Here is a 16,468-nt window from a genome sequence, read left to right on the forward strand (position 1 = left end):
GGCTATCGACAGAGGGATAAGCCTGAGCATTATTCTAGCTTGTTTACATTTTGAGGAAGCGTATGCCATTATTGTAGGAGTTAAAACAGCAAACAGGTGTGGTAAAACAATCACATATAACATCCATTAGATACTTTTGAGGTACACAAGTCAAAGGGTATCAGAACATATGAAGATATATAATTTCACTACCACACCTCCTAAAAAGGCATTAATAAAAAGGTTTTGAATAACCTCCTCGTGATAGATTTTAAAATAATTCTATGCATTTTACCAAGTATTGCTTGCTGTGGAATTACTCTCACCATCACATCCCCTTACTATGTATATTCGGGTATATGGCATTTATCAATTATGATTTGAACAGTGATTGTGTCTACTAGCATAATTTTCATATGTAATGGGTAGGCCCAAAATGATATTCTAATTAATTCATAATCATGCTGAAAACATCAAGTCTGATACTGTAAACTGCTTGTTAGAACATTAAAATCCTTTTAAAGACGCCACTTCAGTTCTACAACCACAATAATGTACTACAAACATGCTGGAATGAGTCAGGTGTTTTGCTGCTATTGTCATGTCAAAATTGCATTCTGCCTGTCTATTATTACTATTTAGATAATGGTAAAAGCCAAACTCTGGCAGGCACTTTGCAAAGCCACGGCTCACAGCCTCAAAGGTATTTAGGTGGCTAACTCCTATTTAAATCAATTATTAAATATCTTTGAAGATCTGCACCACAGTCATTGTTTTGGAGGGTACATTCTAAAAAAGGCAGACAAAGAATGAAGTAAAGAGAAGCAATTAACATACAAGCAAAGTGGTAAGGGTGAAGATAGGCACATCCTATTAGTTCAATTTTTTTTGTTTTCTTTTCAAAGTTAAACCCCTGAAGTATCCCTTTCTTCACAACTCAGCCCCCTAGTCTTTCCCCCACACCAATTCCCAGCCTCACTTCCATCCTCCTTATTGCAAATACATGATGGGGAGATTTGGAAATGGGAGTCAATGAGGAATGAAAAGAACATAACAGAACTCAAGGAAGAGAGAATTTGTAGTTGAGGAAGCCCGTATGCAGAGAGGACTTTCGCCAGAGGCACTCAGCCCTGGTCTACACTGGGGGGGTGGGGTGGAGGGCATCGATCTAAGTTACGCAACTTCAGCTATGTGAATAACGTAGCTGAAGTTGACGTGCTTACATTGACTTACTGTGTGTGGTGTCTTCACCGCAGTGACTCAACTGTTGCCGTTCCCGTTGACTCTGCCTGTACCTCTCGCGGCGGTGGAGTACAGAAGTCGATGGGAGAGCACTCGGGGGTTGATTTATCGCGTCTAGACTAGACGTAATAAATCGATCCCCACTGGATCGATTGCCGCTCGCCGATCCAGTGGGTAGTATAGACATACCCTCAAACCAAAGGGATAAAATGGTATGAACCCTGGCATATTTTTAGTCATATTGGCCTTATATGTAGAACACGTTGGGGATCTTTCATGAAAAAAAGATGCTCTAGAAATGTGATTCAATGGTATTAAACAGAATGGACACATTATTAAATACACCGTTACCTCGATATAACACAATCCAATATAACACGAATTCAGATATAACGTGGTAAAGCAGTGCTCGGGGGGGGCAGGGCTGTGCACTCCGGTGGATCAAAGCAAGTTCAATATAACGTGGTTTCACCTATAACGCAGTAAGATTTTTTGGCTGCCGAGGACAGCGTTATATCGAGGTAGAGGTGTATTATTTCTTATTGCAATAATATATTTAATGTTAAAAAATGCTGTTATAAAGTGATTTTTAAAGTGTCTCTTTTTTATAATCCTCTAGATTTCACAGGCCATAGAGATTTTCTTCTGAGAAGAATTTGTCTTTACTTTCGATACTGCTGCTGAACACACATCAGGGAACGTATAAAGGTCTTTCCCTGAAGTTCAGTTCACGATAACCTGACGTGTGTGTGAGAGAAGGACTGTGCAGGTGAAATCTCTGCAGCTCGTACACACAGGAGCTACCTACCAGAGGACGTACTTCGCTCTTTGATGCCTGAAGAGTGATGGCCTGTGGGGTGGGAGGATCAGCTGAAAACGAATGAAGTAAAGCTACTGGAAGGAACTTACTGCTCTCCTTTAACACTTGTTTTAAACTGTTTTGCAGCATATCTTGGAAAAGGAGATGTTGTGCATGTACAGGCTTTACCATTCCAGGGCCTCTGACATAATGGACATGACGCACTGTCATTCAGTATTATGTTGACAAGACATTTTGAACTAATCACAATTAGTTTGTAAAACACTTACGTTCATGTTATACAAAATGATTTAATGTATTATAATTTCTTTCTTTTTTATATAATGTCTAACGAAAACACAACTGCAACATTTTTGATTCCTGTTAATTTTGTTCTTTAATTAAATGACTACTTATTGCAGGAAATGAGCGCACTTCTTTTAAATTGCTTTTTTCCCCCAGGTGGGATTGAAGGGGAGGGGATTTGTAATTATTATGGGCCAGATTTCCTGCACCACAAAAGTCAGCACACAGTCTGGGAGACCATGATCAGTAGAATTTAGACAATGGGCTTCCCACCTTGTGGAGGAAAGATATTGGACCAGATGCTTACAACTGGAGTAATTCTACAATAGCTGAGGACCTGGCCCTTTGTAAGAAATGTAGTCTGTCACTACAGTAAAAAATTACTAAGCTTTCGCAAATTTAAACATGACATAGTCAATTAAGTGTATTTAACAGTTTACCTATCAAACTATTGATAGTTGTATTCTTTTTCTAGTAAAAATGTACGTGAGATTTGATAACTTCCTGATGAGGAAAAAAGATACTTCTACTAATAATTACTAAAAACAAACCTAACAGAAATGATTATGAAAAACTATAAGCAAGATAGGCCACAACGCTTAACAAAATCCAGAAGATTTGCCTAAGTAAGGAATACAGGATTTGGCTAAAAATCATAAATATGTAAGTGATAATGTTAACAGTAGGTAATATTGATGAAAATGTGAATGATACTTGCATAAGATATTCTGTTTCTTTATATCAGAGGGGTAGCCGTGTTTGTTTTTCTGTTTCTTCAGTGACTGTAATAGAAGTGGCACATACGCATACAAGTCAAAATTTTGTCCATAGATGTTTCAAGTTCTACCCTTTGTAAAAGTTTTAAAAAAGAGTAAAAAATTTTGGGTAGGACACGTCAACCTCAAGCCAGCAGAAAGGACCCCAATGAAGACATGAAAACAAATAAGCAAACAGATAAAAGGTAAAGGGAATTATGGATATAGACTCCTGATAAATGACTGCAGGATGGTGTGCAGAATTAATGCATCTAATGGATGGCCTAATTGCTTTTGGTTCTCCAGTGATCAGCACTGGAGTGAAATGTCTCATTTAAACACAAAGATCTATTGTACTCCCTCCACAATAATAGGAATTATGAATGTACAGGACATACTGATAATATACTTAGTTTCAGCCATTGTTAGAAGCCATTCAGCTTAATGTCTAGTTAGATTTAATTTTGTATAACCTTAGACTTAGATCTATGTGACCAATATTTATAAGTCCCTGAGTAACCATCATGATTTAATCCAATGATTTGTCTCTTTAATTACCTGATTTTAGAACTTTGTAGCCTCATCATGGAAATCTATATCATCATGCTAACTGGTATTTTAACATTTTTATTAGAATAATTCAACCACAAGTTCTGATATTTGACCGTCATAATATAATGAATGAAAATTCAGGAGTAATACAGGGAAAGAGTGAAAACATTAAAGAAACACCTCTCAGTAAGAAATACTTTTTCTAATTTGAGAGGGAAAATAGATGAGCCTTGCAGTATAAACAAGCATCGTGGATTGTACACTTTATTATTATTATTTGTATTATCAAAATGCCTCATAACCCTAGTGAGGGACCATGACTTCATTGTGCTAGGTGCTGTACAAACAGCACAAAAAGACAATCCCTACCCCTAAACGCTTGCAATCTAGGTACCAGGTTTGGAGTTGAGCAAAACATTTTAGTTTAGCAGTGATTCACCTTCCCACTAAGCCCTCATTAATAAATACTACCTTGATAAGAAAATGGTTCTGAAAAATATAGTATTATAAGCACAAAGGAATATTAACGATATATTAGTCAGGGCAGCTTTTTTAAAAAAATGCAACTACATGTGTATTATTTTTACAACATACAGATGCAAAGTAAAAAAAAGCTTTTGTATTTTATACAATCTTCAAAACCTTGCAAATTCAAAGAAAATATTCATTAGTTTCACGTATTCTTGACAGGTTTCAGAGTAGCAGCCGTGTTAGTCTGTATCCGCAAAAAGAACAGGAGTACTTGTGGCACCTTAGAGACTAACAAATTTATTAGAGCATAAGCTTTCGTGGACTACAGCCCACTTCTTCAGATGCATATTCTTGAATAAGTCAATTATGCTGGTAAGAAATCTTTGACTCAGATCAGGAGGTCCACCTAGTGGAAATGACAAGCAATCACATATTAGATCTGAGAGAATTTACCAATTGATTTATGACTTAATCATAACTTCTATAACCAATGGAGATATCAAAATTTGTTAAGCTACACTGACACCCATGAACTAAGTTTCAAGATCAATCAGATAACCTGCAAAGAATTTTCAAAAAAACTGGCTTCTGCATTTTTTTCTTCTTTATTCTACTTAAAGAACTACTGGAAGGATGACATCACAAGAGCTAAGTGAAAGCTGAGTATCTTAAAGGGAAAGGAATTTTTAATTGGACTGTTTAAAGCTCTTTTTTATTAATTCCTAGTTATCTTTAATAACTAATATTTTGGATAAAATAATCCTTTGTGAAATACTTGATATGCACACCCCTTGACTTAATTCTTTAGCTCACAGTAAACTTCCCTGAGACATCCCCGAATTCCTCTAGCTAAAAGGGAGGACCATATATATTTATATCAAAACAAAAGCAATTCCCTCCCTCAACTTTTTGGTCTTTTTATTTACATACTAAAGACGCAAATACCAGCACAAGCCCATTTTTTAATAAATACTTGATTGGTCACCTTTTAAGAACTACTTTGGTCCCCCACAAGGATATCTCAGACAAAACAATCTTCCTAAAAGCATTAAACCTGTGCATGTGGTGGGAGAGGCAGAATGATTAGGGACAAGTAAGGGGACAACAGAATTTTTCACTTCGAGGTCACTGGTGAAAATCAAGGTCTGGGTCTTCCATGACTAACAGTTATCATCTGATCATTGTTTGGTGGCCCATGTGATGAAGAGACTGGGTGGCTTCAGTCCAGTTCCTTTTAGAGAGGTATCCATGTTAACGCCTCTACCACAGTCTAGAACCCTTTCTGACAGACTCAACAAAATAGCCCAGTACTGAATAGGCATCAGAACCAAGGTGCCTTTGCCCTGCAGGTCAGAATTGAAATATAGTGTGTTTGTTGGGGAGAGAAACAGAGTGTACGGGAAAACTTACATTGCCAGTGTCCATGATATACGTGTTCTGTGGACAAATAAAACATTAAAAACAACAACCCCAAACTCTTGAATAGGTATTTCTAGGCATAGCTGATTGGGGGGCCAAACCACGCTCTGAATATTAAGAAAACCAAGATGTATTTTAACACAGTGTAGTTTACTGTGCTCTTCACAACAATCACGTGATTTAACAACTTTGAGAGAGAGAGAGACACGGAGTCAAATACACACACAGTGAAATTGTATAAGTAAGACTTTACTCAACAAAGTAAAAATAGATGAGTCAATTCCATGTTGAAGTCAGAGATTTGCATGAATAAAGACTGCAGGATTTGAGAAAATCTACACAGATAGATGTCAAGTATCGGGGGTAGCCGTGTTAGTCTGTATCTACAAAAACAACAAGGAGTCTGGTGGCACCTTAAAGACTAACAGATTTATTTGGGCATAAGCTTTCGTGAGTAAAAACCTCACTTCTTCGGATGCATAGAGTGAAAGTTACAGATGCAGGCATTATATACTGACACATGGAGAGCAGGGAGTTACTTCGCAAGTGGAGAACCAGTGTTGACAGGGCCAATTCAATCAGGGTGGATGTAGTCCACTCCCAATAATAGATGAGGAGGTGTCAATTCCAGGAGAGGAAAAGCTGCTTCTGTAATGAGCCAGCCACTCCCAGTCCCTATTCAAGCCCAGATTAATGGTGTTGAATTTGCAAATGAATTTTAGTTCTGCTGTTTCTCTTTGAAGTCTGTTTCTGAAGTTTTTTTGTTCAATGATAGTGACTTTTAAATCTGTAATAGAATGACCAGGAAGATTGAAGTGTTCATTTACTGGCTTATGTATGTTACCATTCCTGATGTCCGATTTGTGTCAATTTATTCTTTTGCGGAGGGACTGTCCGGTTTGGCCAATGTACATGGCAGAGGGGCATTGCTGGCACATGATGGCATATATAACATTAGTGGATGTGCAGGTGAATGAGCCCTTGATGGTGTGGCTGATGTGGTTGGGTCCTCTGATGCTGTTGCCAGAGTAGATATGGGGACAGAGTAGGCAACGAGGTTTGCTACAGGGATAGGTTCCTGGGTTGGTGTTTCTGTGGTGTGGTGTGTAGTTGCTGGTGAGTATTTGCTTCAGGTTGGGGGGTTGTCTGTAAGCGAGGACTGGCCTGCCTCCCAAGGTCTGAGAGAGTGAGGGATCATTTTCCAGGATAGGTTGTAGATCGTGGATAATGCGCTGGAGAGGTTTTAGCTGGGGGCTGTATGTGATGGCCAGTGGTGTTCTGTTATTGTCCTTGTTGGGCCTGTCCTGTAGTAGGTGATTTCTGGGTACCCGTCTTGCTCTGTCAATCTGTTTCCTCACTTCCCGAGGTGGATATTGTAGTTTTACGAATGCTTGATAAAGATCTTGTAGGTGTTTGTCTCTGTCTGAGGGGTTGGAGCAAATTCGGTTGTATCTTAGGGCTTGGCTGTAGACAATGGATCGTGTGATGTGTCTTGGATGGAAGCTGGAGGCATGTAGGTACGTATAGCGGTCAGTAGGTTTCCGGTATAGGGTGGTGTTTATGTGACCATCACTTATTTGCACTGTAGTGTCCAGGAAGTGGATCTCTTGTGTGGACTGGTCCAGGCTGAGGTTGATGGTGGGGTGGAAATTGTTGAAGTCCAGGTGGAATTCTTCAAGGGCCTCCTTTCCGTGGGTCCATATGATGAAGATGTCATCAATGTAGCGCAAGTAGAGGAGGGGCACTAGGGGACGAGAGCTGATGAGGCCACAGCAAGCCTGGTGGCTGAGCTTTGTGACTTTGTCCTCACCCACAACCACTTCAGATTTGGGGACAACTTATACCTTCAAGTCAGTGGCACTGCTATGGGTACCCGCATGGCCCCACAGTATGCCAACATTTTTATGGCTGACTTAGAACAATGCTTCTTCAGCTCTCGTCCCCTAGCAGTCGTTCTCAAACTTGGGCCGCCGCTTGTTCAGGGAAAGCCCCTGGCGGGCCGGGCAGGTTTGTTTACCTGCCACGTCTGCAGGTCCGGCTGATTGCGGCTCCCACTGGCTGCGGTTCGCCACTCCAGGCCAATGGGGGCTGCAGGAAGGGCGGCCAGCACGTCCCTCGGCCCATGCCACTGCCTGGAGCGGCGAACCGCGGTCAGTGGGAGCCGCAATTGGCCGAACCTGCGGACGCAGCAGGTAAACAAACCGGCCCGGCCCGCCAGGGGCTTTCCCTGAACAAGCAGCGGCGGCCCAAGTTTGAGAACCACTGCTTTAAAGGATCAGACCTATAATCAAGTTATTCATATATCTACTCAAAATAGAGAAGCAAACATAACACCAAGTAAATAATACAAAATTCGTAGCAGCAAGTGGAAGGCACAGCACCTTAATGAAACTGGTATTTATTGATGTGACCACCAATGCAAAATTAACTGAAACTGAGTGAGTTAACAAATATAAAGAATGGAATCAGTACCAATTTTGGAACAGAAAACAGCTTCACACAAGTGTAACCAAGCACCATAAATCAATAAACACAGTACATGCAGTGAAAGTTCAACAAAACCAGAGTGGAACAATAATACAGAGGTGCAGATTACAGGAAAGGTAATAGTTATTAGGGAATTGTCTGATTAGGATGATCTCAATAATTGTGAATTGGAATAAACAGACCAAATTCTTTGCTAGGGTAACTAAAATTTAGTCAATGGAGTTATGCTAGCCGAAGAAAAGGTTACTCACAGTGTGCAGTAACAGTAGTTCTTCAAAATACGTCGTCTTATAGGTGCTCCACTGCAGGTGCACATGCGCTTTTGGTAAGATTTTAAGTAGTAGTGCTTGTTCAGTACACACATGAACCCTACACAACTCCATGTGCCACACCAAGGCTATATAGAGCTGCATGGGCAAACCACCCTCAGTTGCTTCTCTACTGCAAAGTTCCATAGCAGAAACTCCAAAGCAGGGGGGAAAGAGGGCGGGTAGTGGAGCATCACTAGGGACACACATCTTGAAGAACTACAGTTACTGCACAGGATGAGTAACCTCTCCTTCTTTGAGTAGTGTCCCCCAGGTACTCCACTTCAGGTGACTACTGAGCAATACCCTCTAGTGCAGGGGTCCCCAACGCGGTGCCCGGGGGTGCCATGGTGCCCACCGGGGCATCCAAGTGTGCCCGCGTACTGGCCAATGGACGAGCATCCGCTGAAATGCCGCCAACAAGCAGCATCATCCAGAGGTTGGGGACCACTGCTCTAGTGGAATGGAAATAGAGTTCTGAATAGAGTCCAAAAGGGAAGATAGTATAGTAGAGCCAATCACGGCATCTAAAGCCAAGTCTGAATTACTGCACAATGTTTAGAAAAAGTGCATATGGAGATACAAGTTGCAGCTCTACAGAGCTCAGTTATGAGGACATTCTTAAGAAAGGCTGCTGAAGCAGAAAGAGACCTAGTACTTTAGGAAGAGGTTGGAGATCATTAGAATGATAGCAAAAGATATTCATCCAGAGAGTTTTTGATTGGAAACTGGAGATTCCTTGGACCTGTCAGCAATAGACACAAACAACATGGGAGATTTTCTAAATGGCTTAGTCCTGTCCAGGTAAAAAGCTAATGTCCTCTTGACACTGAGTGTGTGCAATACTGTCTCATCTTTAGTCAGGTGTGGTTTAGGGGGAAAAAAAAGGAAGATGTATAGTCTGGTTAATGTGATGTATTTCTATACAAAGGGCAGGCCATCCTGGACGATCTGTTTTAGAGAGCTTTACCAATCATAGATTTACAGAGACTTTGAGTTCAAAATGGCCTAAAATATGCACCAGTTTGCTTAGGCCTTGTGATAATGCCACAAATTTGTAAATGTGAAAAAAGACACAAAAGTATATTTTTTCTGAAATGTTTAATACACATTTTCAATATGGTTAAAACATATATATATTTTTACAAAACATTTTTAGTCAATGACAAATTCCAACTGAAAGCTAATACCATAAGTAAATAGGATACAACTTTCAAAAATGCCATTTGATCTCCTTTTCATGTGCTAAAGAATGTATGGTCAAATTCTGTGTCTGGGTATGTACAACACAGCTCCTATTAATTGCTATAGCAGTCCTATGTACACATGCAAATCAAAAACATGACACTTACTTCAGTTTTAATTGCAAATTGCTCCTCTTTTCTATGCCAATAAATAAACCTTTTAAAATGACCCCTTGTTAATAAATATTCCTAATTTAGTATGTGAAGATCCTTTTAAAATAGCACTTCTTTAAAAAGCTTTCAGTAAATATGCAATTGTCAAAACTTCTCATTAGTAAAAAGTAATCTTAATATAAACAAACATTTTCAAAAATATATGAATTTACGATATTAGAATTTTCTCCCTTCTGCCAGAAACAGTGTCTGCAATCCTCTGCGAACATTAAACAGCTCCTCTTCATGCTATGGTAGAACAGTATCACATTTATTATACACTTTAAAACAAACTTTTTAAAAGTATCACAGAATTCAGACAGATATTGCAACATTAGAATGTTCTTTTTTCCTTCTTGTGCTAATATTAACTCTATTAAAACCCAAATGAGGCACTACATAACTAAAAGAGTATATACATATATCACTTTTAATGTACTAAAAATTAAGCATTATTTTAATGATACTATTTATTAGTATTTCCATTTTTGCTTCAAATTACAGTGTACTAGAAATTGCATCTTGAAAGGAACTTTTAAAAAAGTGAATGTGCAGATAATTATGTTCTTTTAGGAAAGCATACAAAAACAAATTGAGACAAAACAAGATTATTTACCATTTCTTTAAGAAGCTTCTCTTGAAGCCCTTTCATGTCTTCTTTCATTAGATGCATCTATAAAAATTGACAACATATGTCATGTACACACACGTTTTCTTTTCACAAGTGACAATACATTTTAATGAAGACAATTATGCCCTCAAATTAAATGTAAAATCAGATTGTACTAATGCTCAGTCTTCCCATTGGTCAAAATAAGGCTGTCCAGAAAACTGGTGGGAAATATTAATCTTTTTAGGGCAGAAGCAACTAAGTACTATGGCATCTACTCCAAATTCTGACATTAGCATTAGCTTGGGTGCCACAAGTATGCAAACATGAAATTTTACCTCTTCTCTATTGCACTCAGACAACTTTTCCCCTCAGATTGGCTGAGACAAGGGTTTAGGGATTGATCCTGCAAGGAGCAGGCATTTATGCAACAAAGCACTTAAGCAAGTACTTAATTTTAAATACATATGTAGTTCCACTTACTTCAATGGGATTACATACATGAGTAAAGATAAGCACATGCTTAAGTGTTTTCAAGATCAGGGCCCTAGATATGATTGAATCTCAAACAATTCTATCTACATATAGCAAAGATGTTGAATAAAGGAAAACATCTAGAGATTCCCCCTTGACTGAGGAAGCATAGCAGCCCTTTGTCAAAGGAGTTAACAACTTAAAGGTAATTCTGGATCTTCCAGATCTTTCATTATTTCGGAGACCTTGTGTGACCTTTGTAGCCGCAAGTGACATTTTTTCATCTGTTTGTGAGTACCCATTTCTCTCCGATATGGACATTGTCATTTATGATTTTCAGATTATTGTAATGGTCTCTATATAGATTTCAAGATTAGCCCCACTCAGGAGATACACCTAGAGTACAATACAGTGTCCTGTTCACTAAGCAGTGTTGGTTACAAGGAACATATTACAACAGTACTCCAAAAGACTGCAATTACTGCTCACTCTCTCCCTGGTGAAATTCAAGATATTAATTATATTCCCCAAAGAACTACAAGTTTGGGTGCCTTAAAAGGTAGCATTTAAGCTAGAGGTGCTTGATGTTTTTTATTTGTGAGGCAGGAAAAAACTTGAGGAAGAGAGAAAAACTGAGAGGACAGTTGCCAAACTGCTTGTTTCCAATTGATTCTTTCCTGCATAACTGAAACACTGGTAAGGTAAAGCGGCAGAATGTAATATAAACTATACCGCCTGGCCATGAAATTTGTGCCATGATTATCAAGTTAGGTGTTCATCTCTTCTAAAAGGGTAAAGTTAGGCGCTTAATGTTGCACAAGTTATGGTCAAATTAATGAAAAAAGTTATTAAAAAGTATCTAGAGGACATTAGTATAATGCTGGAGGTAAAGACTTGGCCTATAAAGAAGTCATCAGGTGACATAATGTAAGAAATAAAAAGAAAACTAAACAGAACAAATGTCATACCTCAGAAGTAAAAATATTTTCCTCATAGTTAACACTGTGGGAGATGTGCTTTTCAAATGAAGTTTTAAGAATCTGAATCCTAACAACAACAAAAATGCAAATTAAAGATCCTTGGCATATATGAAAATCCCACAAAGATCTTGAATAGGGCAATTCAACTTTTAGTCTAACATACTATTTAAAAACATTGATGACCATTATTATCCCTATTAGGGTAATATTGCACTAGACTCAGGCAGAAAATTATGTGGATAAAAATATTATTTATTAATGTTTTCATATACAGTGCTTTTCATCCATAGATTTCAATATGTTTTACATATAAATGAGCAAGGATTATTATCCTCATTTTACAGATGAGGAAACGAAGGTGTAGAGCATTAAGTTACTAGGCTCAAAATCATATATTGAGTAAACTGCAGAGCCATAAATAGAATACAGGTCTCATAATAACATTAACAAACCCCACTAACCTCCGCTGTTCATTTTTCTTGCAAGCACTAAACGTAAGTGCATGTTTTTTCCAAAAGTTCTAAAAAGAAATATAATAATTAACTGAACCAGTAAGAAATTAATCCACAGAATGTAGGACTTTTAAAAAAAAAAAAAGATTTCTTCCTGATCCCGAATAACCTATAATGAGATTGAGAACAGAATGAATAGGCATTCTACAACAGCCCATATCCTCAGGTGTTTTAAAAAATTAAAGGCTCAGTGAGGCAAGATCAAACCATAAAGCACTCACCTTTAACTCAACCAGCAATTTCAGCCATTCACACCAGATTTTGGGAAATATGGGCTGTTTCCCCTACTGGCAAATAGAAGGCCTGAGACACTTTGATCAGACATTCCAAAGAGGGTTCAATGTGGTTAAAATGAGACTAAATTTGTTCTAATGTGTGATTTAAGTTTGATTTTAAGCTCTTTCCGGAGTAAAAACCTATTGTACTACTTCACTCTGTCTTCATCTTAATATTAATATTCTTAATGCTAATTTTACATTAGAGCTAGCAACAGACTCACCAAGTCCAAGGTGAGCCATTTTGATACTAAACAACAGATGCAGGCATTATATACTGACACTTCAGATTTGGGGACAACTTATACCTTCAAGTCATGGTTACCTGCATGGCCCCACAGTATGCCAACATTTTTATGGCTGACTTAGAACAACGCTTCCTCAGCTCTTGTCCCCTAGTGCCCCTCAACTAGATGTGCCCCAGCAACTACACACCACACCACAGAAACACCAACCCAGGAACCTATCCCTGTAGCAAACCTCGTTGCCTACTCTGTCCCCATATCTACTCTGGCAACAGCATCAGAGGACCCAACCACATCAGCCACACCATCAAGGGCTCATTCACCTGCACATCCACAATTGTTATATATGCCATCATGTGCCAGCAATGCCCCTCTGCCATGTACATTGGCCAAACCGGACAGTCCCTCCGCAAAAGAATAAATGGACACAAATCGGACATCAGGAATGGTAACATACATAAGCCAGTAAATGAACACTTCAATCTTCCTGGTCATTCTATTACAGATTTAAAAGTCACTATCATTGAACAAAAAAACTTCAGAAACAGACTTCAAAGAGAAACAGCAGAACTAAAATTCATTTGCAAATTCAACACCATTAATCTGAGTTTGAATAGGGACTGGGAGTGGCTGGCTCATTACAGAAGCAGCTTTTCCTCTCCTGGAATTGACACCTCCTCATCTATTATTGGGAGTGGACTACATCCACCCTGATTGAATTGGCCCTGTCAACACTGGTTCTCCACTTGCGAAGTAACTCCCTGCTCTCCATGTGTCAGTATATAATGCCTGCATCTGTAACTTTCACTCTATGCATCCGAAGAAGTGAGGTTTTTACTCACGAAAGCTTATGCCCAAATAAATCTGTTAGTCTTTAAGGTGCCACCAGACTCCTTGTTGTTTTTGATACTAAATAAGTTTACATCTGAGTTAACTAAGGCCTATGGAGGCTAGGTGACTTATTTAGAATACACAGTCATTCAATTTCAAAGGCTGGATTTGTTTGCCTGAAACATCCTAACCACTTAGTAGTGTTGATCATGCTGGGAAAGGGTTAGCCTTACACAGTGAGGCAGGTGGCTTCTTTATGGAGGTGGGAGTGGTTCTCTCTAGAGAGTCAATCTGGAATGGGGACTGAGCAACTAAGTGCATAGCAGTAGCCAAGCTTAAAAAGGACTGAATAAACTATTTGTAATTTGACTGTTAATTTCTCTGAAAATAAAAATAAAGCCAAATGCCAGGAAGATGGTAAATTTTTTACTTTACACAAAATGTGTAGCTTTTTTTTAATATCAAGTTATAAAACACGTCTTCTCAGAGCCAGTAGTAATGGTCCACAGATAAATGCCAAATTAAAAAAAGAGAAAAATCCAATATTTTTAGAAAACAGATTTTTTTCCATTAAACAATTTAAATACAAACCAATAATTCTTTCTCCATATTTTTCAAAGATTGGGAATCTTTTTCAAAACTCTCAAGCTCCTCTACGATGGTGAAATGAAATTTGTCCAGCTGCTTGATCCTACCAAAACAGAAATAAACTGAAAATAAAAAAGCATTTATGTCATTCAAAAACTTATTTGAATGAGTATTGTGCTACAGACCTGCATTCATGCAACTGACAACTCACTGTTGTCAAATGCTGCTGAGCTGTTTTCAAGGATTGCTTGGTAAAGTGGTCCATTCTTCTTGAGCGGCTCTAGAAACATATGCATTAAGATTACTTTCAGTTTAATTGACTAGCTGAGAAGAGAATGATAAAATACTGTATTATAAAACATAACCATTGTAATTACTTATATAAGATCATAGGTTACAGTGGACAAAAGTCAACATTAACCTTCATATCAGGTACATTCCTTTTGCTTTCCCTTGAAAATGCACCAAAATTTAGTTGAATTATAAAAGTCTCTGAAAAATCACTGTTTGAATATACTTATTAGAGGTTAGTTAGAGGCTGATAGCAAAATTCTACAAGTGTTCTGTCTTCATTGAGCATGCTCCACCTCCAGAGAGCTCACTGAGCATGGTCTTTTCATGTGTTTGTTCATGTCAGTGGCAGCTGCATACCAGACTTGAGAGTAGGGAGACTCTCTCTCTCTCTCCTATGCTCTCAATGCTCCCCTGCAGTGCCCAAGTGAGTAGAAAAGGAGGAAGTAGCAGGACTTGAATGAAGAGAAGGCGCTACAGGGCAGGAGAAGGTTGGAATTGGAGAAGGAGGAACAAGGATAGGCTGGGAGGGGACAAGAGCAGAGAGGGACAGACACATGGGACACAAGCTGGAGGAAGACATACTAGGGGACACAGGGACAAAAGGGTCTAAGCACTGGAACACCCCCCCCTCTAGAACCCAGAATGGAAGTTAGGATTCAGTCTGAACATTCTTCTGTTGTCAACAAACATTGTGAAATTCACTGGCAAAGTGTCTCTCATTTCCCTCTAGTAAATATCAACTACTCTATAACTCAGAGAGGTCTTTGCTGTGGATTTAAAGGTTCCAGCTCTGTTGATGGATCCATATCTAGGGTAAATACAGTTCCGCATAATGGAATTTGTTTTTTCATTTTGTGTTTTTAAAAAGCTAGGAAATTACATTGGAAAAAAAAAAACCTATGTAACTTGAACATTGTTTTATCTAAGTCAAGTCATGCCAGAATTGAGATTTCCTGATGAACCTTAATTTGTTTGTCCTATGCATATATATTATGATATAGTCTTTATTACATGATCACATACAATTTTTTCCACAGGACCCATGCTTCATTCAATGCACAGGATGAACAGAACTCAGGCAGTGAAACAAGGTTGTTGAGCAAACATGATTCTGGGATGTATTAACAGGTGTGTTGTGAGCAAGACACGAGAAGTCATTCTTCCGCTCTACTCTGCTCTGGTTAGGCCTCAGCTGGAGTATTGTGTCCAGTTCTGGGCGCCGCATTTTAAAAAAGATGTGGAGAAATTGGAAAGGGTCCAAAGAAGAGCAACAAGAATGATTAAAGGTCTTGAGAACATGACCTATGAAGGAAGGCTGAAAGAATTGGGTTTGTTTAGTTTGGAAAAGAGAAGACTGAGAGGGGACATGATAGCAGTTTACAGGTATCTAAAAGGGTGTCATAAGGAGGAGGGAGAGAACTTGTTCACCTTAGCCTCTAAGGATAGAACCAGAAACAATGGGTTTAAACTGCAGCAAGGGAGGTCTAGGTTGGACATTAGGAAAAAGTTCCTAACTGTCAGGGTGGTTAAACACTGGAACAAATTGCCTAGGGAGGTTGTGGAATCTCCGTCTCTGGAGATATTTAAGAGTAGGTTAGATAAATGTCTATCAGGGATGGTCTAGACAGTATTTGGTCCTGCCATGCGGGCAGGGGACTGGACTCGATGACCTCTCGAGGTCCCTTCCAGTCCTATAATCTATGAATCTATGAATCTATTAAATATATGAGGTTGTTGTCTATATGGACAACTGTCCATTAATCTCACTTCAGCATATTGGGGATAACAACATTATCTCAGCCAGGTGTATTGTGAAGATAAATGCATGAATGTTTCTGAAGCACTGAGATGCAACAGTGATGAGTGCCAAAAAAAACAGATCCAGAAGAAATTAATAATTCTGTATGCTGGGCAGGGTTTGAATGGTATGTAGTAAATGTAACA

At 38.8% G+C, this 16,468-nt stretch overlaps 2 protein-coding genes across 28 annotated transcripts in view; one reads left to right on the plus strand and one right to left on the minus strand.

Annotated features, from left to right (window-relative positions):
* Window positions 1–2,446, plus strand: part of PHACTR3 (phosphatase and actin regulator 3) — a 166,938-nt gene extending 164,492 nt beyond the window's left edge. For all 20 annotated transcript variants that reach the window (XR_010592314.1, XM_005302943.5, XM_042858398.2 and 17 more), the window contains one exon: window positions 1,841–2,446. Coding sequence is in view for 19 of the 20 variants with exons in the window: in XM_005302943.5 (XP_005303000.2) it covers window positions 1,841–1,856 (16 nt within the window). In the remaining variant the exon portion in view is untranslated. The remainder of the gene's footprint in view (window positions 1–1,840) is intronic.
* A 3,486-nt stretch (window positions 2,447–5,932) lies between these two features.
* Window positions 5,933–16,468, minus strand: part of SYCP2 (synaptonemal complex protein 2) — a 64,296-nt gene continuing 53,760 nt past the window's right edge. For all 8 annotated transcript variants that reach the window (XM_065566087.1, XM_065566082.1, XM_065566088.1 and 5 more), the window contains 6 exons: window positions 14,416–14,510; window positions 14,234–14,333; window positions 12,241–12,299; window positions 11,768–11,846; window positions 10,332–10,388; window positions 5,933–9,964 (listed from right to left, as the gene is read on the minus strand). In XM_065566087.1, the coding sequence (XP_065422159.1) occupies window positions 9,893–9,964; window positions 10,332–10,388; window positions 11,768–11,846; window positions 12,241–12,299; window positions 14,234–14,333; window positions 14,416–14,510 (462 nt within the window). In that variant the 3' untranslated portion in view covers window positions 5,933–9,892. The remainder of the gene's footprint in view (window positions 9,965–10,331; window positions 10,389–11,767; window positions 11,847–12,240; window positions 12,300–14,233; window positions 14,334–14,415; window positions 14,511–16,468) is intronic.

Source organism: Chrysemys picta, chromosome 13 (assembly GCF_011386835.1).
Source record: "Chrysemys picta bellii isolate R12L10 chromosome 13, ASM1138683v2, whole genome shotgun sequence".
NCBI lineage: Eukaryota > Metazoa > Chordata > Testudines > Emydidae > Chrysemys > Chrysemys picta.